The sequence below is a fragment of the Eubalaena glacialis genome, chromosome 7 (assembly GCF_028564815.1).
Source record: "Eubalaena glacialis isolate mEubGla1 chromosome 7, mEubGla1.1.hap2.+ XY, whole genome shotgun sequence".
Lineage (NCBI taxonomy): Eukaryota > Metazoa > Chordata > Mammalia > Artiodactyla > Balaenidae > Eubalaena > Eubalaena glacialis.
The window spans coordinates 108,231,003-108,258,694 of NC_083722.1; the positions used below are offsets into that span (position 1 = coordinate 108,231,003).

The window sequence follows — 27,692 nt, forward strand, 5'->3', positions numbered from 1 at the left end:
TTCCACATTTTAGCTGCTGTGAATGCTGCTGCTGTGAACATGGGTGTGTAAATACCTGTTTGAGTCCCTGTTTTCAATTCTTTTGAGTATCTATCTAGGAGTGGGATTGCTGGGTTCTATGTTTAACTTTTCGAGAAACTGATAAACTGTTTTCCAGAGTGGTTGCACCATTTTTTTTTATATTCCCACCAGCAGGGCACAAGTGTTTCAATTTCTCCACAGCCTCACCAATACTTGTTATTTTCCTTTTTTTTTTTTTTTTTTAACGTAATAGCCATTCTAATGGGTGTGAAGTGGTATCTCATTGTGGTTTTGATTTTCGTTTCCCTAATGACAAATTATACTGAGCAAAGCAGATTGCCCTCCCTAATGTGAGTAGGCCTCATCCAATCCACTGAAAACCTGCCTTCTTGGGCTTATTGGCTATTTTAAAACATCTTCTTTGGAGAAATGTCCATTCAATTCCGTTGCTTTTTTTTCTCTCATTTTAGAATTGGGTGGTTTATTTTGTTGTTGAGTTGTAGGAGTTTTTTTTTTTTTTATATATATAGTCTGGATGTTAAACCCTTATCAGATGACTTGCAAAAACTTTCTGTCCTATGGGTTGTCTTTTCACTCTTGATAGTCTCCTCTGACACAAAAAAGAGGTTTATTCTTCAAAGGTAAATTGCAGTGGCAGAAAAAACACCGGGCAAATACCAAATACTGGCTACAACCAAGTGACCCAAACTGGAGCTCCGGATCATCCTAGACTCCTTTTTTCCCTTCACTTCATTCATTCATTCACTTGCTTAATCATTCATTCATTTATTTATCGAACAAACTCAGAGCCTAGTTGAGAAGACCCATATGGACATAGAGGACTGCCGTGCTGCACGTTAAGAACGCCAGCCATGGGGAAAGGCCAGGGGGCTGCGGTGGGCCCACACTTCCAGCCATACTGTGGATTAGACCTTAATGTCTCCAAATTTACCCTTCTTCTCTGCTCCTATGGCCCCACCTCTAGTCTCATCCCATTAGTCTGGGCCCTCTGAGAAGCTAGCACAGGATGAGATGAAATATGGAAGGATGTCCTTAGGGAAAACACCTATGGGAGAGAAAAAGGGGAGGGAGGGGAAGGCTGGGATGATGCAAATCTAGCCCCAGGGGAAGAAGACAGGGAAGGAGGGTCAGGTGGAAGGGTTTTGTCTGCTGGATACTCTAAGCAGAGTTCGGCAGGTGTCAGGGAGTCCTCAAGCCAAAGTCAACTGTCAGAGGATCCTGTGTCTCCCAGGAAAGGGCCTGCTTAGTATGCCTTCTGAGTCAACGGCGAGGAGCATCCCGCGGGAAGCATGGCCTCGGTGCAAACACAGAGCACAGCAGCCCTTGGTCAATTATGTTCCCCGTAGTTGGAGGTCATGCTCATTCACATGGCCCCCACAGGGCCACCAGAGTGATCTTTCTAAAATGCTATTTCACCATGCCACTCCTCTGCTCAAACACCTTCCATGGCTCCCCACTGTCCTCAGGCTAAAGCCCAGCTCCTTACCCCAGCTCTCAAGGTTCTCCGGGGGAAAGCAGGCCATTTGCCCTGTGTGATATCTTGCCCACTAATCCTCACTCCTACCCAGCCATGCTGGACTGATACCTGTTGCCCCCCAGACATGCTGTCCTTTCACTCCTCCATGCCTTTGCCCGCCCTGGGCCCTCTGCCTGCAAAGCCCTTCCCTACATCTTCCCTGCAAAGCCCAGCCTCCACGTCAAGCACTTTCCCCCAGCTTCCCAGGCTCAGTCAGCAGCATCCCCTGGCTCCGTCTCTGGTCCTGCCTGGGTCCTCTGGAGTAGACGGAGGATTCCTGGGGCCGTGTCAGGAGAAGGAGACAACTGCCACAGCACTGCTGGGCTTCCCTCTTTTCTTCCCAGTGCAAGCTGGCTTGGATGGCCTCGAAATACCCTCATGCCCGTGTCCTCCTCTGCTGTGGTCACAGCAGAAACCCAGTGTACAGTGTCCAGGGCAACCAGAGATAGAAGCCCACCCCATCCAAGCCCTTCTCCACTGCCCCACTTTGCAACCCTGCCTTCCTGGACTCAGGATTCAATGCTTTATTTTTAGACCACTTGTTGGACTGGGGCTCCGGGAATCTGCCTGACGCCTGAGGTGTAACCAGACCCCACTGGCACTGGCCTTGAGCTGTAGTTCGGCAGAGAAGCAGTGAGGGGTTCCAAGGGCAGGGCTGGGGGCTGGGGCCCCAGGGAGGCAGCACACTAGGGCAGGCAGACCCTCCACTGAGATCTGGAGGTGGGGAGCTTTCTCTCCCAGGGCACGAGGGGCCCCTACAACCTGACCCACCTGAGCCCCTCCTTTGACACCTGGGCCCAGAAAGCCCAAGGACACCAGCAGCAGTTCGAACTCACGTCTTCACAAGGCAGTCACCCTTAGGTCAGGTATCGGCTCCCTCGGGCCCTCTCTCCCCTGCTCCCCACTGTTCTACACCGGGCTGAGTTTGCCTGCCTGCCCCTGAGGGCCCTAATATGTGCCTCTGCCCGAATCAAGTACCTCTACTCTGTGCCAGAAATGCAATCATCTCACATAACCCTCGCCACACACTATGAGGTGGGCGCTGCTGTGATTCCCATTGTACAGATGAGGAAACTGAGGCTGGGACAGGGAAGGCTAACCACACTGCCCTCAAGTCAGCAAGTTCATGTTTCCATTGTGAAACCCTGCATGCTGTTTGTTCATTTGATAAATATCTTATCTGTGCACTCCAGGCTCCCTTTTGAGGAAAGTAAGTTATACACCAGTGCTTGAAATCCAAACCTCAGAAACTAGCTTTCCTTGTCTTAGTTTTCCTGTCTGTACAATGGGGATCGTGGACACGTGCTACCTCTCAGGGTTGTGATGAGGATGAAATGACACGGTGTACGCAAGTGCTTGGCTCCACATCCAGCACAGAACAAGTACTGAACAAATGTTAGCTGCTGATATTATCACCTAAGTATAGAGGGATTATTCTGTAAAGCATGAAATACCCAGTGGCTGGAAATGATGTTTAGGGAGAGTATGTAGTAACGGAAAAATGCTTATTATATATGAAAGAGAAAAGGGCCCAAAATAAAAATAAATGAACTCATGCACTAAAAAGGCTCACAGGAAACACACCAAAATACCATCTGTGGTGGATTTTGGTTCTGGGATTTGGGGCAATTTTTTTTCTAACAAAATGTAAAAGAGGTAATACAACACTAAGAAGCAGCACAATCCTCTCCACACTGGTCTTCAGGCGCAACGCAATCCCGGCGGAGTTCCCACCGGCTTCTTCGCAGAAGTGGACAAGCTGATCCTAAAACTTGTGTGGAAATGCAAGGGACCCAGAACAGCCAAAACAATCTTGAAAACGAGGGACAAAGTTGGAGGGCTGGGCCCCAGGTGCTGCTGTCAGGGCTGAGCTGAGAGCTGAATGTTGAGATAACATAGCCATGACTATCAGGAACATTCCCTACTCGTGGGTCATTTATTCTCTTGAAAGAAGGCCTTAAGCTTCATTGACAGAGGCGTCTTAGCGCAGAGCAGAAAAATTCTTGCAGTACAAGGTGCTTTGGGAGGTAGCAAGCCTTTCATCCCTTGAGGTGTGGGAGCTGAGTTGGAAAACCCCAAAAATGAGAGAATGTAAAGGTCCTGAGGAATTCTTTAGCCTCACGGTTTCCAAAAGATAAAATTTTCACCAGACCACAGTGACTTAAGGGCAAAGGACACATAGTAAGATTTCCATAAAGCTTCATTTTTCATTTTAAGCCCCATTTTGTTTCTGATGACAATTTCCCTGCTTTCTTGATGTGGGACTATCCTTTCTGTTATAATATGATGCTGACAGTTGATGTTTTTTGCTATTTTTATTTCCTTAATTGGCAAGATAAGGAGTTGGCAGCCCTCCTTTTCTCACTTTATAAAAATATTCTGGGGGACTTCCCTGGTGGCGCAGTGGTTAAGAATCCGCCTGCCAATGCAGGAGACACCGGTTCAAGCCCTGGTCTGGGAAGATTCCACATGCTGCGGAGCAACTAAGCCCGCGAGCCACAACTACTGAGCCCGCATGCCACAACTACTGAAGCCCGCATGCCTAGAGCCCGTGCTCCGCAACAAGAAAAGCCACCGCAATGAGAAGCCCGCTCACCGCAACTAGAGAAAGCCCGTGCACAGCAACGAAGACCCAATGCCAGCCAAAAATAAATAAATAAAATAAATTTTTTAAAAATTAAAAAACAATTCTGTAATTCTGAGAACTCCCAAATCTGGGAAATACTGGGAAAAAACTGCAGCTGCCTCAGGGATGCTCTGCCTGGGGTGGGGGACTGGAATAGCCAAGCTCTGTAAAGAGAACACAGGCTTGGGTTCCACTCACAGCTCTGCCACTGACTTGCTGTGGGAACTTGACAAGTTACTACAACTCCTCGAGTCTCTGTTTCTCCATCTGCAAAATGAGGACGATGTACACATCTCAAGGCTGTTGTGAGAATTAAACCACATAATGGACCTGGACAATCGCAAGCACTTGAGAAAGTGTCTTCCGGAGTTCATGAGCTCAGTAAAGGTCCCCATTTTTTTCTTCGGCAAGTCGAAGAGTTGTCACTTCTTCAATTATTCTTTACATCCCCACTCTAGTTTCTTCTTCTGTGTATTCTCTAGTTTGTCACTGTCACTCTTGATCTATGAAACTAGAACATATTCTATTGGCGTGGTCTGGCTGTGTACAAGAGAGAACCTACTATCACCTCCTTCAGTCTAGACTCTATGCCTCCACTAACACAACCCGAGTTTGCAATGGATTTTTTGTGCTCTTATCTCACTTCTTTGGTATTTGTTGAGCTGAGAATACCTAACAGCTCCAGATCTTTTTCACAAGAACGTTTGCAAAACCCTGTCTCCTATTCCAAACCTGTGCAATTGAAGCCTTGGACCTAAAATGAGGGGCTTTTTGCATTTATTCCCTTTTATACTTTCTCCAGTAAGACAAGGTGCCCCCTCTGACTAGATGGGGTCAAAGAAGACCTCAAACGTATTCTCACACTCAAGAAACTGAAAGGAATATTTAGCTGACTCTTTTTAGTCCAGGGAAGAGAATGTTTATTTGAATCTTAATGGAGTCCAAGGACAGCAGGGCTGGCACTAGGTAATAGGAAGACCTGGATGCTGTGGATTTAGTTCCCCCAAATCTCACCTGTATCAGGTTTACCCCAGGGGCCTGACATGGTACTTCCCTGCCTCAGGGCAGTGGACCATCTGTCTGTCCCGGGATGGCCTGGGGACTTGAGAGAATTCACAAGCCCAGACAGATTACAGCTTGCAGGGCCCAGGGGTCTCCTACTGTCTCCTGAGAGGAGTGATGTCCCAGGATCCTCCTGATGATCCAGGCCCCATGAAGGGCACAGGCCCGCACCCTCCCTCTCCTGCCATCCTGGCAGCTGGGTTGCGTGCCAACACTGCCCGAGGGACACCTTGGCCCAGCTGGTGCCAATGTTCAGACCACATGGAAGGCAAAGCGCTCTCTTTATTGCTCTAGCTTGGCCCGCCCGCGCGTCTCCCAGGACGCTGCTCTGTCCTCGTGGGCTGAAAGGATGCAGTGGTGGTCACACCGGGGCCTGGCCTGGCTGCCCACCTGGCACTGGCCTCAGTCGGTCTTCCTGAAGCCTGGAAGGCAAAGCCCACAGGATGGCATGGGATTCTGAAGGCAGCCAGGCCTCCTCCCCACCATTACCCCAGATGCCCAAATACCCCTCATAGCTGGGATAAGGCAGTCATGACCCACAGCCATTGCAACAAATTTCCCCTTTATGCATGAGATGGATTAAAGGAGACAAAAGTTCACGACACGGAAGCACACAGCCCCTGGCCTCTCAGTTTTGTGATTTAATGGTAGACACAGAGCTGCTGGTCAAGAAAGAGGATCTCCTTTAGCCTTGCCCAGCCACTCTAGCTGTGTGATTCTGGGCAAGTCACTCTACCTCTCTGATGAGTGTAACTGACTAATGAGTTTCCTCATCAGCCAAGTGTAAGATAACTGAAACCCCCTCTCACCCCCAGTTGGGCAAATAAAATCACAGAGAAGATACTGTTTGGAGAGGTGCAAAGTTCTGTGAGAGAATGAGGAATACCCAGGTCCCCTCCACTTTCCTACAATGGTTCAGACTTAAGGACTCTTACATCCATTCCTCACTTGATTTTCACAACACCTTTGTGCTGTAGGTATTATTACACCCATTTTCCAGTTGAGGAAACTGAGGTTAAAAGAGGCTCTAGAGCCCCAGAAACGGTAAATTGAAGGAGGCAGGACTTGAACCCAAGCCCCTGACTCCAGGCCCTGTGCTCTTTCCAGTATGCTAAGCCTCATTTGCAACAGAAGACCCTGGTAGGGAGAGAAAGTGAACATGGAAGAATGTAAAAGTTACCTATCAGCCTAAACTTCTGAAGGAGGGGAACGAAGCCATGCAGGACGCTGTGGATCCGGTACACTGTCAAGAACGGAGGAGAGAAAGGTGATGAAGCTTTGTGTCCCCTCGAGGGATCCGGGCTCAGACCTCCCCCTGCCTGCCCTTGAACAAAGGCCTAACCCGTACAAACAAAGCTCTGATGGTGGAATTTCAGGCTGCAGGTTAAGCTTAGATAATGGTATTGAGTTCTTATTATTAAAAACAACCACGAGCAGCAATAACAATGCCAGGAAGCTCGGCGAATTCAGTACCTCACTCCACTAACTGCCTTGTTTTCAGTATCTGGCTAATTCTGTTTGTTTGCCACTTTAAACTGTCTTTGTTGTATTTTTATGGAGCTGCCCATTTTTTCCATGGGGTTTTGCCAACGACCTCACATTGACCTTGAAAGCGGTCAGGAAGCAAACACGAGCATAAAGAAATCTTTACAAAAAGTTTAGGTCGTGGCTTTCCAGCCCTTGGCGAGCCTCTGCGGCTGGCCCAGCCACTACCCTCCCAGAGTCTGTGTGCGAGGGTCTTACCCAGGCCAAAGTAGATGCCAACGGTCTCCAGGGAGGCGAAGGTGAGCAGCCCGACCCCAAGGGATATGAACCAGTCTGCAGGGGCAGCGAGGGAGAGAATGGTCAGCCTGCAAGTCTGGACCCCCGCCCCCCGTTCTCACCCCCCCACCCCCACTCACCTGTATAATAGTGATAACACACCAGCAAGGCCCCAATGGCAAAGCAGAGGAGGATGAAATGGAAAAACTCATCTGTAAAGGCAGAGGTGAAGATTACTGTTTGCTTCTTTCTCTCTTTTTAATTAACTAAAATATTCTTGTCTCTGCTCAAAGGGAGCTTTATTCAGAGAAGTTGCTCCTGACCAGCCCAACTAAAACAGCACCCCAAGCCCCACCCGTTTCAGCCCTCACCTCACTTTATTATTTTTCTAACACTTATCATCACTCAACTTGCTGGATTTTCATTGCTGTGTTTATTCTCTGACCCACTCTGTAGGATGGTGGTTGGGGATTTTGCCCATCATCTAAAGCGGCACCGGGCATGCAGAGGTGTCTGACACCTTATTTGTCGAACGATGCTAAATACAATTGTAAAAAATGCACATGCCTAGTTTAAAAGTTTCACATTGCTCCATTCTCCCTTCCTAATCCAACTCCTTAAAAGCAAGCAGTGATTGACAAAACTTTTCCAAGTATATATATGCACATTCAAAAAAAACAAAAGCAGGATCAGTTTGTGTACCTGCTGCTCTATCGTTTGTTTTCCTCTCTTTGATAGACTGGGGCCATCCTTTCTATCTCCAAGCATATACAGATCTGCCCTGTTCTTTTTTTTTTATATATAAATTTATTTATGTATTTATTTTTCACTGCGTTGGGTCTTCGTTGCTGCGCGTGGGCTTTCTCTAGTTGCGGTGAGCGGGGCCTACTCTTCGTCATGGTGTGCGGGCTTCTCATTGCGGTGGCTTCTCTTGTTGTGGAGCACGCGCTCTAGGCACGCGGACTTCAGTAGTTGTGGCTCGCAGGCTCTAGAGCACAGGCTCAGTAGTTGTGGCACGCGGGCTCAGTAGTTGTGGCTTGCGGGCTGTAGAGTGCAGGCTCAGTAGTTGTTGTGGCACACGGGCTTAGTTGCTCCGCGGCATGTGGGATCTTCCCGGACCAGGGCTCAAACCTGTGTCCCCTGCATTGGCAGGCGGATTCTTAACCACTGCACACCAGGGAAGCCCCTGTCCTGTTCTTTCTGATGGCTGCATAGTGTTCCATGGCATAAACTTACCGTAATTTATGTAACTAGTCTCCCATTGAGGAAGCTAGAAGGGACTGATTTTCTGCACCAAACATCACCGCACATGAAATGTGTCTGTGCCCTTGTGTGTGCGTTTCCGTGGGCCTGGTGCCCAGAAGCAGCATTGCAGGCTCTTCCTAGTAGTTAACGGAGGTAGAGAGAGTACCTGGGAGGCAGGGCCCGTGCCCTGGGCAGGAATTCAGGGATGGTTTGTGAAGTAGGCCCCCCCTGCCCTTTGCCAGGCGCTGCGGGAGTCATCAGGGGAGAGAACACAGGGGCCTTGACCCAGGCAGAGGGTTGCGATAGGGGAGATGCCAAAAAGGTTTTTAAAAGAAGAAAGAAAGAGAAAGAAAAAAGAGAGGACAATTCAGAGACGGTTCCCTGGAACGACGCAGGCTCTCTGAGTGGCCAAGGCTGCTGGGAATGTGTCCTACTTTAGTCCAGTTTGGCCACTGATGTGCTGTGAACTTTGGACAAGTGTCCTGACTCCTTTGAGCCTCAGCATTCTCATTGATAAATCAAGGAGAGCAACCTCTACACCACTGACGGAGGGATGGATGGGGGTCTTGGAGGGGAAAGTGCTTTGTAAATGGTAAAAGGCAGAGTGATACTACATATCACTGCTGTCAGGTGGCATGTGGAAGGCAAGTGAACAGAAGTGAGGAGGGTATTTCTGGTTTTGTTTTTGTTATTTTTTTTCTGGGGGGAAAATCAAAAGAGTATTTCTAGAACATTCTTGGCTCTGAAATCAATTTGTCCTTTAGGGGAAAAAAATATGTCATGCAGAACTAGACTTAACGTTTAAGAAAGCATCAGGCTTAGGTCTGTTCAGAGATGTGACAGAGTGGGGGTGAAAACTCTTTCCTCACCCAAATCTTCAGAAATGCAAAATGGGGGGCTTCCCTGGTGGCGCAGTGGTTGAGAATCTGCCTGCTAATGCAGGGGACACGGGTTCAAGCCCTGGTTCGGGAAGATCCCACATGCCACGGAGCAACTAAGCCCGTGAGCCACAACTACTGAGCCTGCGCGTCTAGAGCTTGTGCTCCACAACAAGAGAGGCCGCGACAGTGAGAGGCCCGTGCACCGCGATGAAGAGTGGCCCCCGCTCGCCACAACTAGAGAAAGCCCTCACACAGAAACGAAGACCCAACACAGCCAAAAATAAATAAATAAATGAATAAATAAATTAAAAAAAAAAAAAGAAATGCAAAATGAATTCCTAGCAGAGAATTTCTCCCTGGATCTTTCCCCCATTTTCTTATGAGTAAATACTTAGAAAATACAAGTGTTTTTAAAGAGAGAGACTGCAGAGAAATGTAAGACCAAACAGAGGGCTGGATGGGTAGGGCAGCTTAGTTTGAAAGAGCAAAAAATTAGAAATAACCTAAACATCTATCAAGTGCGGAATGGTAAATACATTATAAGGTACCCACACTGTGGAATTGGATGCAGTTGTAAGATGTCATAAACATTCAGGACTCACCATATCTGGGGCAGTCCAGGAGGGCTTAATGGAAGAACGAGAGTTTGAGCTAAGCCTTAAAGACAGCCAAGGCAGTAGGAGTTGGATGAAAGGGAAGATTTTGTGTGCGTGTGTGTGTGTGTGTGTGTGTGTGCACATTCACGTGCCATGAGACAGGTAAGAAGGTGGGACCAAGGCACAGACCCAGTACAGTGAAGGGTTCAACCAGGTGAGCGGAGGGTGAGTGAATTTCTGGGACGAGAACTTCAAGTTTTAGGGAACTAGAAGTTTTGGGGGCTGAAGAGATCAGGCCAGGATAAGGACTCCAAGGTGTATTAGAGCCGGAGGGACCTAGGAGATCACCCTTGTCTGTTTTTTCTGATTTCAGCCATCCACACACCACCTTTGTGGGTTTTGCCCTTTCTACGTAGCACTGCTTATGACCTTCACAATTTCATGCTACCCAAGGACCACTTGTACTATTTACTTAACGTTTTTCTTTAAGCAGATTATTTTTCCTTAAATAGATTTACTTGAAAAAGAAACTTTATGTCACAACACTAAGTGGAAAACTAGGATCCCATGTCTTAAAAACAAACAGAAGGCCCATAAAGCAAGATGGTGAAGGTCTACCCGCCTGCTGCCTGCAGACGGCTCTGCGTACCGTCCTGATCTCTGTGTCCGGCGGGCAGTGAGTCAGGGTGGCACTAAAGGCCCGGGGGCTCCAAGCAGAGAAAGAGAGGGGAAAGGGCAGTCACATTCTCACTTGGGGGTATAATGCCACGTCCTGAAGCAACCTGGACATGGCCTGCGCTTTGGGAATCTCAGTTTTAGTGGGATGAGGCTCACTTCATAGCCCGGGACAGCTCGACAGCACGTCCCGGTTCATGTAGCTGGATGGAGGCAGAGCCAGGGGCCCGGACCCAGGTCTCCCACTCCCTAAAGGCGGGCTTTTGAACAACTCAAAATATTTCTAGAGGGCTTCCCTGGTGGTCCCGTGGTAAAGAATCCGCCTGCCACTGAAGGGGACATGGGTTCGATCCCTGATCGGGGAACTAAGATCCCACATGTCGCGGGGCAGCTAAGTCCGCGCGCTGCAACTACTGAGCCTGCACTCTAGAGCCCGTGAGCCAAAACTACTGAAGCCGCGCGCCCTAGAGCCCACGCTCCGCAACAAGAGAAGCCACTGCAATGAGAAGCCCGCACACCGCAACGAAGAGGAGCCCCCGCTCGCCACAACTAGAGAAAGTCTGCACGCAAATACCCAACGCAGCCAAAAATAAATAAATAAATTTATACATAAAAAACAAAACAAAACAAAAACCATGGTCTCAGGAGTTCCCTGGTGGCCTACAGGTTAGGATTCCAGGCTTTCACTACTGGGGCCCGAGTTCAATCCCTGGTTGGCGAACTAAGAAGATTCCACATGCCTTGCAATGCGGTAAAAAAAAATCCCCAAAAAACCCCCCCAAAAAACATGGTCTCCCTTCCCACCCTTACCCTCCTCCCCGAAGCCCCCCCGATTCCAGGCCTGGAGTCGAGGCGGTCCCCCCCGTTCTCGTCACTCCTTCCCTAGAGTCCAGTCTAATCTAACCTCACAGCTTCCTCGGCCCAGCCTGTTCCCAGCTCCCCATTATGGCCATAAGGCCTGGAGGGCGTTTATCATGCTAGTGACTCGGCATACAGCAGAAAGAGCACAGGACCAGGATCCAAGCCCAAGTCGTGTCACTCACTAGCTGTAAGACCACTCCCCGTCCTTGAGCCTCAGTTTCCATATCTGCAAAACAGGAATCATTGTACCACCTTCTCAAGGTGATTCTAAGCTGAGGATTTTGCAAACTGCAGGGCCCGCAGCAGAGGTGGGCCATGATTACTGCTGTTCCAGGCCACCAGCTGACTTTCTACCCAGAGAAATCTGGACCAGACAGCAGAAGCAGCCCTGGAACCTCAATTTCCTTACCATCCTTCTTTATATTTAGTCTTCTTAACTGGGAGGGCTCCACTTCTCCTTGGGAACAAGAGAGAGACGAGGGTTTAACTCTGACACGGGATAGCTAGTGGGATTCTCGCTCCCCTGCCTCACTGAGAATGGCTCTTCCAGGTTCTGTTTCCTGGGTCAGAGGGCACTCACTGCAGGACTGGTCAGGGCAAAGCTTGAAGGTGGGGTGGCTGTCCTTGGACCCCCACTGATGCCCTCCTCCTCCACAGGCCTGTGTCTGTTCTGTTCCACGTCCCCTGAGCCCGGAGGCCCCTTTCCTGGATCACGGTGACACTCTGGCTGGTGACGGCATTGCTGCTTAGACTGATCTCCCTCCCCCCCAGGCTGCCTGTGGTCCCATCCCACACCCTGGAATCCAGGCCGCCTCCCGCTCTCCTCTCGGAGCTTGCATATTTACCACTCTCTGGGTTAGAGCCTCTCCTTCGGAGTCCTGGAAATTAGAAACTCAACATTAGTGCCCAGGCCAGCTTGGGTCCTTAACGAGTGCCACAGGTGACCTCTGAAAACGCCCCTGTTGAATTCTCCAGCCCCCAGGGGATCTTTCTATCTATAGATTGTTATTAATAATCCCTTTGTTCTTACCTGGACCCCCTTTCTAACCTCCACTGGCCCCCTGTCTCATGCCACTGCCAGCCCCGCCTGCTTGCTGAGCCCAGGTCAGAGCCCCAGGCCCCAAGCAGACTTGGAGTCCCATCTCTCACAGCCGTGCACCTGACAGCAGCTGCCTCTTTTGGGGGAAAGACGGTGCCCAGACCTCGTTCAACACCAGTACCAACGACCCCTCTCCCCTAACAGACACTCACCTGATTCCTCAGACGGCACCATCTCCCCGGGGGCACCTGCACAGAAGGGAAATCAGTGACTGCATATTCGCATCCTCTGGGTGGGGAGAAGTTACACTGCAGGGAAGTGGAGCTCTCTCACCCGGAGACTTTCCATTGATCTGCAGGGGGCACTGGAGCAAACTGGAGGGTTCCTCTTTCATCTAAAGGGGCAGGCACCACCCTGCAGCCCCCGAAAGCTGCCACAGCAATGCCTGCCCCATGTTACAGGTCTTCTAATTTCCCACGAGAAGCCAGAAATTCAGGTTTTTACATAAACTTCTTGACTATAAAAAAAGCTAGCAATTCATATTCTATCGAATCAAAGATATCATGGTTTGTGAGAATGACGTCATTTTATGGAAGGAAAACTACTGCCAATTATAACTGCAAGTTGCCAGTGATTTTAAGAGGCACCCTGATTTCATAGATCTCCAGATGTGAAAAACTGTTAGTTGTAGACGTGATGAAATATATTAAGAACAATAATAATAATAATAATAATAAAGATACTCTGTGAGCCAGATAATATACATCTGTACACACAGGCCACCAGTTTGCAATCTGTGCCTGTTCATTCCTATCCAGATGCAGGTGAGGACACTTAGCCACGTGGCTCCAGCCCCACCAGGCCCTGAGCTTGTGGAAGCCAAGCTGGGTTGTACCGTGGGGACCCCAGCCCCTGACCCCAGTGTGGAGCTCCTCTCTGGGCTGCCTAGCGTGAATCGAGTCCTATACCTGCCCTGAGATGCAGCCTTCCCTTTAATCTGGCATGGGTGGCCCTCCCACCTCATTCACACTCTGGTTCTTTTTTTTTTTTTTTAATATTTATTTACTTAGGCTGTGCTGGGTCTTAGTTGCGGCACGCAGGAACTTTAGTTGTGGCATGCATGTGGGATCTAGTTCCCCAACCAGGGATCGAACCTGGGCCCCCTGCATTAGGAACGCGGAGTCTTTCCCACTGAACCACCAGGGAAGTCCCCACCCTCTGGTTCTTGGCGCCTACTCTATTCCCAGTGACTTCTCTCCTAGCCTGTCACCTTCTTCCCCTCAAGGGCAGGCAGGAGTCCCCACTCTGTACACTTCTGCCCTCCAGATCAGCCCCAGGACACAAACACCTGAAGGGGGCACTCAGCTCATGGCAATAAACACTCAGTATGCTGAACTATCTTTAGGCTAATGTGCAAACGGGAACCTGTGTCTGCAAGTGACCAGAGAGGCCAGCACCAAGGGTACAGAAGGCAAACCAAGAACGGCATGAAATGAGACTCTGGCAGTGTTATTACCAAGTACCTCCGGTGTCTCGGGGGGCGGGGGGGGGTGGGGAATTCATTACTTGGGGGAATTAATTCACAAATACGTGACGATATCTACATTTTCTACAGTGAACATGACTTACTTTTTGATGAGAAAAAAACATTTAAAATGTATGTATATGTAACAGTTTCTCTCTCATTTTACACTCAGTGAAAACTTTCTTACACTACTTAACAACATTTTTTAAAATTACATAATACCTGTTTTTGTTTAAAAAAAAGAAAAAGAAAATCAGAAAATTTAGATGAAAGAAAATAGTATGAAGATTACTCACAATGCTACCACCCAGTGGCAGCCACTGGTAATACCTTGATGCAGAATATTAAGATATTTCATTTCCATTTCTTTGAATGTATATGTGTTTCCCGTTGTATTTCTTGGGTTATTATCTGGCATTAGGAGACTAAGCAGATTATGTAAATGTTGGATTAAACAAAGTTAAACAGGTTTTCTTATCTGGCAGTGTTCATTTATGAGGCTTTTTGGCAAACTGGTTCATTCCTACAAATTCCTCCATCTCATCAAAGTGCTACCAAGCAAAGTGCCATAATATTTATAACTGTTTGCTGTAAAAATCATAATGCTTAGAGACAATTACTCCGTAATTTGAGTTTTGTAGAAATCAGGTCCTTAATTTTCCCTTGCATGCTTAAACAACCCAGTATTCCAAGAGAGAGGGTACTGATTAAGTTCCATCTTGCTGGCTGGAAAGCTGAGGCCCAGAAAGGTTGGGTGACTGGTCACAGTCAACCTTCAAGTCAGGGTTATAGATCAGAAGAGATTCCAAGACAGTCTCACTGTGGCAGAAAATGCTTGCCCCCACCTCCACCTGCCCATGTTATAACCACTCACCTTGCCACATCTCCTTTATCTGCCCAGGACTTTCAGCTCATGAAACACCCTCATCACCTTGTTTCCTCCCAACAAAGCCCTAAGCCTTCATGTCCTTTGTTTAATTCTGTTTCCCCCAAAGCCACTGGACAAACAATCACCTTCATAGAGTTGAAGCTCATCCTTCAAAACGTCAGGCTCCTCATGCTCAGCACCTGGGTGTAGACAAAGCCTGTTAGTCAGCTCCCCCCAGTCACAGCACCCCAGAGTGGCTCCCCTCTCCTGGCGTCGGAAGCCTTAAAAAGTAACACAGTCCTTGCGCTGGGGGTGAGGTCGGTGCTCTTCAAGAGGCAAGACAGCTGTACAAGAGCTTTCCTGCTGCTCTGACACCCCTCACACACCCCGAGGTGACTGTGTTCAGCTGACTAAAGAAGAATTGGGGGCCTGAGAGGACCTGGGCCTCGTTCAAAGTCAGTAATAAGAGTCACCATTTATTGAGCACTTACTATGCACCAACACTGAACTAGGTAATTTATAGTTAATATTTCATTTGATCCTCTTGGAAATGCTGTGAACAAGGTATTAGTACCTCTCCTTCCCCATTTTACAGATAAGGAAACTGAGGCTCACAAACGTTAAGTTATTCGCTGAAAGTCACACAGGAAGCAGAAATTCCAGGGTTCAAACCCAGGTCTGTCACCAAGGCCTGCATTTCTAATCATTTTTATCTCCAGAAATAAAACCCAGAGCTCAGCTCCAAAGTCATGAGAGCATTTATTAAACACCTTGTGTGTGCCAGGATCTGTACTAGGCATTAATCCAGGCTCTTTCCCCCAAGTTCTTTTCTTCCCACAATCAATTTAGGCTAACATTTATTAAAGTTGTTTTTTTAAAAAAACAAAATTATATCCTTTTGGTTATAAAAATAAAACAAGATTATTGTAAAATATCTATGGTATAAGTCAATTCAAAAGAAAAAACAAGAAAATAAAAGTCACCCATAATTTAACCATCCAGAGATAACCACTATTAACATTTTGATATTTTTCCTTCCAGTCTTGTTTACAATCATGTATGTGTGAATTTTTACAAAGTGTATATGAGATTAAACAAATTCTATGATTTGAATTTCTCTTTTTCACTTTAGAGATGTATGAAGATCAGAGCTCTGACCAGGACAGGGTGTAGCACCACCGCTCTGTGTTGCTATTGTTGGACGTTAGGCTGTTTCTTTTGTTGCCCTACTATAAATAACGCTGCAAGGAACAAATCTTCACACGGGGGACATCCCTGGTGGCGCAGTGGTTAAGAACCTGCCTGCCAATGCAGGGGACAAGGGTTCAAGCCCTGGTCCGGGAAGATCTCACATGCCGCAGAGCAACTAAGCCCATGCGCCACAACTACTGAGTCTGTGCTCTAGAGCCCGCAAGGCACAACTACTGAGCCCGTGTGCCACAACTGCTGAAGCCCTCATACCTAGAGCCTGTGCACCGCAATGAAGAGTAGCCCCCACTCGCCGCAACTAGGGAAAGCCTGAGCGCAGCAACAAAGACCCAACGCAGCCAAAAATAAATAAATAAATAAATAAATGTATTTATTTATTTAAAAAAAAATCTTCACCCGGACACGCTCAGGCCCACTGAGAAATTCAACCGTCAGCCAAGTGGGCAAAAGAGAAATGGTGAGGTCTACTGCCTACCGGGTGAGCTGCCCCTGCAGGGGAGACCAGCCCCCGTCTCTGCCAACGTTTTCCAGTTACTCAGGGGTGCTAGTCCTCATTGCTGCTCTTTGCAGGGAACAAACACAAGCTGTGGGAGAACCTCAGCCTGGATCGAGCCTGGAATACCTCATTCTGGTGTCGGTTCTCAGAATTTAGTTTACGTGAGGAGTGTGGTCTGGGGGAAGAATTCTGCTTCGAGGGTTAGGGGACAGGAACTGCCATGAACTTTCTGTGTGACCTCAGACAAATCACCTACTATGTTCAATACGGCTTTCACTAAGATAAGACAAGGTCCTATGAAGTATCGTGTTACTGAGGTGCTTTCCCTCCTGCCCAGCATGGGGGCTGCATCATCTCTGTGATGCCACCAACGCCACGCTGACTCTGGGTTTGCTCGTGCTCTGTCTCCCACCTGGAATGCCCTTCCCACTTGCTCCCTTATCCTGAAGCTTAAGCCGATGTCACACCTCCTGCAGAAGGGCTTTTCCAGCTGCCCCAGCTCACACGCATCTTGCCCACCCTCCCCTGGGGTTTCTATAGCATCAACTGTCTGTGCTTGACACAGTGGGCAGGAGGGTCCCTGGTGGTGCTCATCCCTCCAACCACCTTGAGCTCCTGAAGGACGAGGCCTGGGTATCACTGTCCTAAGGCTGCCCCACCTGGAGCAGGAGCTTGATTAAGCCTTGAAGAATGACCACATTGTTTGCACTCTTGGATTGGTCAGCATTCCAGGGATTCAGGCCTAGGAGTTTCTGGCTTCAGGTCCGGAGGACTCCCTTTTCCTCAGGATGACCAAGAGGGCCCCAGCAGTCCTGATGTCCTTCAGCGGGCTTGGGGACCTCCTGGTCTATCATGGATAAATTTTTAAATTATAGGAAACCAAGTTAACTGTGCTTAAAAATCAGTGCGGAAAAAAAAAAAATCAGTGCATATGTGATCTCTTATCTCTAGGCACAGAAAAAGAGGTATCAGGAAGTACATCAAGATAACAACAGAAGTATTTACCTCAAGAGATGGGATTTTGAGTGGCTTCTATTATCTTCTTTTCTGTATTTTACAAATATCAATCAATGCCCCCAAAAGGCTTTTTCATCATATTTTGCAAAATATCAAACAATACAGAAAATAAGAAAGCAAAAATTACTCCAAATTCTATCCAACAGGGACAATCTCCATTAACATTCACATGAATATTATTTTAGCTTTCTCCATGACATATTCATAAGATATAATTTTTAAAACTTGTTCAAGGATTGATTTTTTTTTCTTTTCCATTATGGTTTATTACAGGATATTGAATATAGTTCCCTATGCATAATATATAATTTTTAATAAAAGGTATTGTAGAATTGTATGCTGTCAAGAATGAGGATAGGGCTTCCCTGGTGGCACAGTGGTTAGGAATCCGCCTGCCAATGCAGGAGACACGGGTTCGTGCCCCGATCCGGGAAGATCCCACATGCCACGGAGCAACTAGGCCCGTGAGCAACTAGGCCCGTGAGCCACAGCTACTGAGCTGCGCGTCTGGAGCCTGTGCTCCGCAACAAGAGAGGCCGCAATAGTGAGAGGCCCGCGCACCGCGATGAAGAGTGGCCCCCGCTCGCCGCAACTGGAGAAAGCCCTCGCACAGAAACGAAGACCCAACACAGCCAAAAATAAAAAATAAATAAATTAATTAATTTTTTTTAAAAAGTCATTAAAAAAAAAAGAATGAGGATAATTTTTCTGTGTGCTGTCTAATTCAATTGTTTAAAAAATTAACTCTGGCAGAAAGAATCACGTTTGTTTCTGGTGTCCCCAGTATCCATCACTGAGCCTGGCACATAGTTGATGCTCAATAAATATTTATTGAATAAATGTAAGGAGATACACGAATATGTGTTTAGTGATTATCTAACAGAGCAAAGGATGATTTTTTTCCTTTTTTCTACTTCTTTGTATGTTCCATATTTTCTACAATGTGTCCATGTGTAATCTTTTATAATAAAAAAACGTTTTAATTTAAAAATAACAGGATAGGGACTTCCCTAGTGGCGCAGTGGTTGGGACTCCGTGCTCCCAATGAGGGGTGCCCGGGTTGGATCCCTGGTCAGGGAACTGGATCCCACGTGCATGCCATGACTAAGAGTTCACATGCCACAACTAAGGAGCTGGCAAGCCACAACTAAGGAGCCCGCGAGCCGCAACTAAGATCCAGCATAACCAAATAAATAAATAAATAAATATTTAAAAAAACCCAAACAGGATACATTAAGAACAAAAAGCTATGTAGGGAGAGTGGTGCTGCATGCCAGACTCTGAGTTAGGGCCCTCACGTGGAGGAAGGTGGGGGGCTGCTGGGAGGCACCCAGGTTTGGGGCCCGAGGACTAATGGTCACCATCTGAGCCTGAAGAATGGGCAGGGTCTGAGTTCCAGCAGCAGGCCAACCAGGGTAGGACCAGAGACCAGGATCCTGAATGTCAGTCTGTCTCGATACTTCTAGGACTCCGTGTTTATTTTCTTGCTGCTTTCTCTTAGTGTTCAGTTTTGTTAACTACACCCAGTCCCATGTGTATGTACTCTGGAGACCAGAAGGAAGGAACTTATGGCCACACCTGGGGGAGAACATTTGTGGGGGAGCAGCAACCCCTGAGGGTCAATCAGAATCAGAAGACAGAACGTCCCTTCCCACCTAGGGAGGACAAACAAAGGGACAGAATCCCCTGTTGGAGCCCCCCTGCCTCTGGAAGCTCTTCTAGAACTGAACCTCACTGGCCTCGGTTTCCTCACCTATGAAATGGGAATAACAATAGTGCCTTCCTCATGGGTTGCTATGAGAATTAACTGAGTTATTCCACATAAAGTGCTTGGAACGCTACTTGGCACATAGTAAGTGCTCAATAAATGCTAGCTGTGATGTTGCTGCTGCTATAAATTCAGCCTTACCTTTTGAGTTAAAAGAATAAAAGTAGAGAGACATTCTGCTTCTTGTCAGAGAATAATGCGGCAATTTGTAATCAAAGTCCAATTAGAGATGCTCATCCCTCTAAACTCATTAAAGCACTTCTGCGAGTCTGTATGTAGGACTTGATTTGTATGAAAAATTCAAAAAGTAAAGGCTTTTGTGCAAGGATGCTCATGAGCATGACAAATTGGGGTGGAGGAGGGGGAGAATCTTAACAATAGCAGTTATTTTTAGAGCTATTACTATCTGATAGGTGCTAAGCCTTTGCACGTGTAGAATGTAATCCTCACAGGTATCCTATGAGATAATAACTTTTGTTATCATCCCCATCTTATGCATGAGGACCCCAGGGCATACAGGGTTAAGCAATTTACCCAAGGACACTTAGCTAGTTAGTGGCAAAGAAACAGTATGAACCTGCAGACTGCTTGAATGGACACATGCACTGCCCCTGATTCCAAAGTGCTCCTACAAAACTAAACGTTCCTTTACATGAGATGCAGTCACTTGAGGGGCTACTTGGGAAGCATGAAAAATAGCCGCTAAGATATTATGGAATACCATGGCAAAATGCTTAGGATAAGATAGCAAAAAAAATTGTAAACCAAGGACAAAATTGTCTATACGGTAATTTTGGGGTTTTTTTTTTTTTTTTGCCACACTACGTGGCATATGGGATCTTAGTTCCCTGACCAGGCATCGAACACGTGCCCCTTGCAGTGGAAGCGTGGAGTCTAAACCACTGGACCACCAGGGAAGTCCCTATATGGTAGTTATAACTGTGTACAAGTTACATGTACAGAGAGGTGGGCTCTGGAAGGGAACGTGGAAAAACAGAGCTGCAGTACCGAGGTGGGAGGTTCAGGAGACTGGTTTTTCTTTTTTTTTAATTTATGTTTTTGGCTGCGTTGGCTTTTCGTTGCTGTGCGCGGGCTTTCTCTAGCTGCGGCGAGCGGGGTCTACTCTTCGTTGTGGTGCGCAGGCTTCTTATTGCGGTGGCTTCTCTTGTTGTGGAGCACGATCTCTAGGCGTGCGGGCTTCAGTAGTTGTGACACGCGGGCTCAGTAGTTGTAGCTTGCGGGCTTAGTTGCTCCGCGGCATGTGGGATCTTCCCAGACCAGGGCTCGAACCCGTGTCCCCTGCATTGGCAGGCGGATTCTTAACCACTGCACCACCAGGGAAGTCCAGGAGATTGGTTTTTCCATGTAAATGCTTGTCTTTAATATTTTGATATAGATTTAATGAAATCATTGCTTTACCTGAGGAGGAGGATGAGGAGGAGGAGGATGAAGAGGAGGAAGACTTGCCTTTCTCATCTTCTTCTTGAGAAAAGAGCTCAGCCTCCTGGCCTTGCTTGTGGAAATCCGTCTCTCCATCTGGGAGGCACACATAGGCAAGGATGAGTGTTTCCTGCCCTTCCCACCCCAGAGACCACCCAGGCCTCCCTAGGGGTCTACTTGGATGTGGGGAGCCAGGAGTGGCTGGATTCGCTGGGACACTCTTCCCAAACCCCTAGGGTCAATGGGAGGTGCAGGAAACCAGGGCTCTCAGAGGCCCCAGAGGCTCTAGGAAGGCCAAAGGCAGACTTTTCTCTGAATATGGAGCTCAGAGAGGGGCTTCTAAGCCCTCCATCCTTCCCAAGAGACCACTACACCGTGTAGAGCAGTTGCCAATTTAAAATTCTCTGTAAATTACAGGGCAGGTGGGATCCGATCAAGCCCTAAACCTTCCCATTCCCCATTCTGGGGCCATGCAGGACCCTTCCCACCTTCTGAGGACTCTCCCTAGTGCCAGTCCAAGCCCCCAGAGCCTCTGAGATTTGGGGAGCAACTGAGGGTCCACACAGCTAGAGAGTACTGGGGGACAGACTGGACCAAGCACACACGTGTGTGTGTAAAGTCACTACTTCTCTAGAGGTTTCAACCGTAACTTGGGCCATTCATTGTGCCGCATGAACTGAGCAGGGTCTTCTGTTCCACCTACTGCTGGACTTCACCTCCCATGTGCCTTTGCCCAGAGGGTCAGAGAGAGCAAACATACGGTCTAGATCTTCTGATTCTCCGTGGACTTGACTGTGGTCTTGAAGTGATCCTGAAGTCTCCATGGCCTTCCCTGGAGGAATAACAATAGTAATTAATATTACCTTAGTTAATATCTTTACTATATAAAGAGCTTGGCAAATAAATAAGAAAAATATAAACATCCAGTATTCAAAGGTACAAGAACAATTTACGAAAAAAGAAATAAACAGGGAAATTTGAATAATGATCACCTTTTGATACTATTAAGAGCTTATTTTTTTAAAAAGAGACTTTAGTTTTTAACAGCAGTTCTAGGTTCACAGCAAAATTGAGTGGAAGGTACAAAGATTGTCCATATATCCCCTGCTCCTACACGTGCATAGCCTCCCCTGTTATCAACATCCTCCATTAGAGAATTTATTTTTTTAGGTGTGATATTTGTATTGAGGTTATATTTATTTAAAGTATTTAGAGAGAAGTATTTAGAGATAAATACTGCAATGTTTATGATGCAATTATATGATGTCTGGGACATGCTTCAAAATAATCTGATTATTTGAATAAGGGAGTTGGAGGGCATAGGTGGGGGTCCAAATATAACAAACACGACCACGAGTTAATAATTGTTGGAGCTATAACAAAATATAAATAGTAGTTATCTCTGAGTGGTAGCATTATGGGTATTTTTAGTTTCTTATTTTTACTTTGCATTTTCTAAATTTTTAGCAGTATTGCTTTTCTTTTCCTTGTTTTTTGTTTTTCCATTATAGTTTATTACAAGATATTGAGTATAGTTCTCTGTGCTATACAGTAAATCCTTGTTATTTATCTGTTTTATATATGGTGGTGTGCATCTGTTAATCCCATACTCCCAATTTATCTCTCCCCCCACTTCCCCTTTGGTAACTGTAAGTTTGTTTTCTATGTCAGTATTTGTTTTGTTATAATAAAATAACCAATAATTTTTCATTACTTAAAAATGTAATATGCCACCTTATACCAGTACAGTACTTAACAGTTTTATGAAGGGCTTATGTGTCTGTAATTCCATCTGAGCCTGATGACAAACCAGTCTGTTAGGAATTGGAATTAATTACTTCACACCTGAATTGTAGTTTCTAGACAACAAAACTTCCCAAAAGATTGTTTCATTTGACTCTTACAATAACCCTGCAAGGTAAATTTTATCATCCCCATTTTATAGAGGAGGAAACTGAGGCTCACAGAGATGAAGAGATTTGCATGAATTGGGACTCCAGAACCCACATTCTGTTTAATGTACCCCAAACATTGGTCTGGAGCACAAAACTGCTCAAAGTCAGGCCCTGCTGGTATGGCTGTCAGGATTATAGATGCAAACGGTAAAGCGAGGGCAGGAAGCAGGCACTTGAAGGTGCAGAATGAGGTTTGGGAACCTGTCCCTTCAGGACACCATACTCTGTGCTTTCCTGAAATTCTGAGTGGTAGCTAGTGGTAACTCGAAGCCGGCCTTCAGATGAGGCCATGAGAAGGCCATAAGTGTGGCCTTGGAAAATCTAAACGGCTAACCTCAGTGAGCTGGTGCTCTCCTCTGGGGAAAATACACGGGGCTGCCATGGTTGGGCTGCCTTGATTTTAGCTGGGCACATGGCCCCCAGCTAGAGACTGTATTTCCCAGCATCCCCTGAAGCTAGGCGTGGCCTTGGGACTATGTGACTCATATTCCTGCCAATAGACCGTGAATGAAGGGGATCTGCGTGGTGGTGAGCTGACAAATGTTCTAGGGTCCTGGGGGAAAAAGTATACACACACACAGATATGTCTGCTGTAAATTTTACTGATGTAAAGAATGTATGGGGGGATAAATTAGGAATTTGGGATTAACAGATACACACCACTATACATAAAATAGATAAACAACAAGGACCTAATGATTAGCACAGGGAACTATATTCGATATCTTGTAATAACCTATAATAGAAAAGAATCTGAAAAAGAATACTTATATATGTATATGTATAACTGAATCACTCTGCTGTACACCTGAAACATTGTAAATCAACTATACTTCAATAAAAAATAATAATAAATAAAATTTTAAAAAGAATGTATAGCACACAGTTACAAAAAATAAAAATACAGTCCTCTTTATTGTGAATTTCATACACCTCTAACTTCAGTGTGACTTGGAATTTCTTGCAAAATCTACTATCAGTTTTTACAAATCTATCACCAACAATAGTGTCACAAAATCAAACTACAAATAAATGCTCAATCACTACCAAATTCAGAAAAGAAGTTGCTCACATCATGGATGAACAAGAGCACTGCCGACGTGAATGTTGGCTGATAACTTCTTTCATGTTAACAAGTAAGATGAAAGGGAAACAACAAATGCCTTTGTCGTCATAGTTTGTCAATGATAAAAGCAACTTCTTTGTTGAATCGAATCATACTTTACAAATTCTGGAAGAATATTTTCTCAACTTTTTGTGTTATTCACAGTGTAATGGCAACAGGTGTAATGTAATGCCTACAGGTTTGAGGTTTAATCTCCATTATTAACATTTGCTTGATCACTTTCTTAAATTTAGACAATCGACAAAGCAAACCTTCAAGCTCTGATTTGTAGAGTTTACTGATCTCTGTGACTGATACCTGTGTGATGTCATGGAGTGCAAAGTTGGGAAGGCATGGGCAGTGGAACACAGCATTACACAGTGATTCCACAATACAGATAAAACAGATGTGAAAATCTCAAGTGCCTAGGTAATGGGCAGAATGTAGTAAAATAAATTAAGAACTTATTTACCTTATTTTTTATTTTGAGTACTTATTAACCTTTTTTTTAAAACATAAATTAGTTATTTATACATTTATAGAATTTAATTTAATAATGTTGTGTTTAACAACCGATTCCCAGCTCTGGGCTTATAAACTTCTGTGCCTTCTACTTCCTCTTTCCTGCTTTTTGTATGCTGGAATGCAGACTTGGGGTGGAGAATAACCTCAATCGGCAAACTGAGCCAACACCCCAGGGAATACCTGAGCAACAAGGCAAAGGAACCTGGGCCCTGAAAGGCCTCACGCACAAAGCCGGCTGCGCACCTGGACCTGTCTCTGGTCAGCTATGTGCACAGGAAATGAGCTTCTCTCTTATGTAATCCCAGAGATTCGGTCTCTGTTACAGCATCTCAGCCACGCTGTGCAGGCTTCGTTCTGAAGCACCCTCCGCCATTTCTTCTCCTCCCAGCTCTGAGACTAAGGCCTCGACTCCAAGAGGAGGTAGATTCACTCCTCTCTAACAAGTTTAGACCTGGGTTCCCAACCTCAACGCTCCCCACGTTTGGGACCAATGATCCTTTGCCGGTGTATGCATTGTAAGGTGTTTAGTGGCCTCCCCACTGGATGCAGGTAACACCCCCCCCAGTTGTTGTGACAATCAAAAATGTCACCAGACATTTCCAAATGTCTCCTGGGGTCAAAAATCACCCCTACTTGGGAACCACTGGTCTAGAGAATCTACTGTTTTTAAAATTTTAATTTAATTAAAATTTTTTATTGAGGTAAAATGCTCATATAACATTAGTTTCAAGGGTACAACATGATGATTCAATATTTGTATATGTTGCAAAATGATCACCACAGTAGTCTAGTTAGCATCTGTTACCATACATAGCTACAAAATTTTTTTCTTGTGATGACAACTTTTAAGGTCTGTTCTCTTAGCAACTTTGAAATATGCAGTACAGTATTATGAACTATAGTCACCATGCTGTACATTACATGCCCAGGACTTTTTTATTGTGTAACTAGAAGTTTGTACCTTTTGACCCCCTTCACCTATTTCGCCCACCCCCAACCCCCCATCTCTGGCAACCACCAATCTCTTCTCTGTATCTATGACTTTGTGGGGTTTGTTTGTTTTTAGTAGAGAATCTACTCTTAATCCACCACAAGACCTTGACAAGGCAGCATCCTTCCCCGTGCCTCAGAGCTGGATTGCCTGGTTGTGAATCCGATCTGACACTTCTAGCTGTGGGATTCTGGGCCAGTCACTTAACTTCTTATGTGCCTCAGATTTCCCGTCTGTAAAATGGGGACAATGATAGTGTTTACCTCATAGTATTGCTGTGAAAATGGCATGACTTAAAACCCATAAAGCACTCAGAACAATGCCTGGTATAGAGCAAGGGTTGAACAAATGCCAGCTGAGATGACGATCATTATTATGACAGGGCGCGGCAACAAGACAGCATATGCTTTCAGGTGAGACTGACCAGGGTCCAACCCCACTTCCGTCACCTGTGCACGAGATGACCTTGGCAGGACAGGCCCCTTCTCCAAGCTCTAGTTACCTCAATTGTGAACTGGCGATGGCAGCACCCTAGAGAAGAAAGATGGCCAGTGCCTGCCCATAGGAGGGCTTGGTGAGTGTGAGTTCCCTCTTCTACAGACCTCCTATGACCCTCGGACATTCGGGGTCCAGGCCCAGCCCCACCCATCACCCATTTCCCATCTCCTAGGGCCCAGGCTCCATTACCCCTTTCTAGAATAAAAATTCCTATTTCTCAGGGCAGAATTCAGCTAAGCATTAGGAGGTCACTAGCCAATAAAATGAATCGATATCCAGGTATGAATGACTGATGACCACAAGCCTTCAGGGCATATTTATATTTTGAAAAGGACTCTTTGTTCATAGCAGGTGTCCAGTATGTCTCACTGGCTGAGATCATCTCTCATGGCAGAATTTCAGGTGGAGCAGAGGAAGAGACTTAGAGCCGTACGGGGGCAACAGAGCTGCTGGTTGACAGCAAATACGCCGACAGTCCGCCAAGCTCGTCCTACCTCTTTCCTGCTCTAGCTGTCTCGGTCACGTGGCAGCCCCTGATGACACTCAGCATTTTCAAGCCTCCAGACTTCCACCCATGCCATTCTTCCTTGTTACCAAAATTGTATCTGACTTTCCAGGCACTGCGCAAATACCACCTCTTTCATGAAGACCTCTGCTGGTTGTCTAACCAGTACCCACCCTCCTTACCCCCACTCCCTTATTCCTTCTCCCCCCTCCGTCACCCCTGGACTTCTTTCTTGCGAGCAAAACTGAATTTTGTTCTTCCATATCAAGTAGATACTTGTTTTCCCAGCTAGGAGTGGCCATGTGATCCAGTTTTGGCCAAAAAGAAGTGAGAAGCCTGATGGGGTTCTGGGAAGGAGTTTTGCTTCTCCTGACCAAAGAGGCCAACAGTGTTGGTGCTGTGTCTTGCCTCTCCTTTCTTTCTTGAACATGAATGTGATGGCAGGAGCTACAGTGGCCATCTTGTGACCATGAGGAAAAGCCAAAGCAAATGCAGGGTCACTGAGCTGATGAGCCCTTGACAGCAGCTGCCTGCTTTCTTATTATTTAAGAAAAATAAACCCCATTTTGTTTAAACCTCTATAGTCAGGATTCTCGACATTTGTAGCTGAACACAATTCTGACTGATACACCTTCCCTCCCCTACCTTCATACATTAATTGAGCACCTACTGTGTGCTAGCACTGGGGATACCGTGGTGAACAATCTGCAGCCCTGTCCTCAAGGAATTTCATGGTAGAACCAGGGGGTAGTCCCATGGGAGCCCAGGGGCCAAATCAGACCAGGGTCAGTCAGGGAAAGTTCCTGAAGGAGGGAATGCTGCGGGTGAGTTTGGAAGGGCCAGAGGAGCTGTGTGCAAAGGCACAGAGGCGAGGGGCCTTGGCCCACATGGGAGACAGTTGGCACGAAGCAACTCTAAAGAAGGATGGGATTTGGGGGAGGCCCAGAGGGCACATTGCTCTCCTGAGCCTTCATCAGCTGTGCCTTGTTTCAGACTCTTCCTTCTTGAGGGAGGAGCCTTGCTGCACAACTGCCGGGGCCACTGTTCCTTGTTCACCTTCAGATCTCCAATCAGGGCCCGGCAGAGGGTCTGACACACCCAGAGTGAGTCTCCTCCACTAGATCACTAACCAGCCAGGGTAGGGACCATGGCTGATTCATCTTTGTCACCTGTGCCCTGCACAGGGCCCGGCAGAAAGCAAAAATGATGATACTGATGATGATGAAGACAATAACAAATAAGTGCTTCTTATCTACCAGGCAAGGATCTGAGCACATGACACATGTGCCTCACATATGCCTCACCACAACTCTATCAGGGCTCACTGTGGTTGTGCCCATTTTATAGGTAAGAACACTGAGGCACAGAGAGGCAAGGAAACTTGCCCAGGGCCAGAGAGCTAGTAAGTGGTTGAGCAAGGGTAGTTACTCAGTCCTTGTTGATGCTGGCACCTCTTCCCAGGCCTCTGTCATTAGCACCAGGAAAG

At 46.6% G+C, this 27,692-nt stretch overlaps 1 protein-coding gene across 6 annotated transcripts in view; it reads right to left on the reverse strand.

Annotated features, from left to right (window-relative positions):
• Positions 1-5,093: 5,093 nt before the first annotated feature.
• Positions 5,094-27,692, reverse strand: part of TMEM40 (transmembrane protein 40) — a 32,326-nt gene continuing 9,727 nt past the window's right edge. For 2 of the 6 annotated variants that reach the window (XM_061195596.1, XM_061195597.1), the window contains exons 2-11: positions 21,388-21,459; positions 20,607-20,723; positions 14,844-14,897; positions 12,517-12,552; positions 12,111-12,143; positions 11,675-11,722; positions 7,148-7,219; positions 6,990-7,064; positions 6,427-6,489; positions 5,094-5,668 (exon numbers count right to left, since the gene is read on the reverse strand). In XM_061195596.1, coding sequence (XP_061051579.1) covers positions 5,649-5,668; positions 6,427-6,489; positions 6,990-7,064; positions 7,148-7,219; positions 11,675-11,722; positions 12,111-12,143; positions 12,517-12,552; positions 14,844-14,897; positions 20,607-20,723; positions 21,388-21,451 — 582 coding nt within the window. In that variant the 5' untranslated portion in view covers positions 21,452-21,459 and the 3' untranslated portion in view covers positions 5,094-5,648. Of the gene's footprint in view, positions 5,669-6,426; positions 6,490-6,989; positions 7,065-7,147; positions 7,220-11,674; positions 11,723-12,110; positions 12,144-12,516; positions 12,553-14,843; positions 14,898-20,606; positions 20,724-21,387; positions 21,460-25,309; positions 25,328-27,692 lie in introns of those variants that run through there. The other 4 variants (XM_061195598.1, XM_061195595.1, XM_061195600.1 and 1 more) reach the window with 4 other exon arrangements.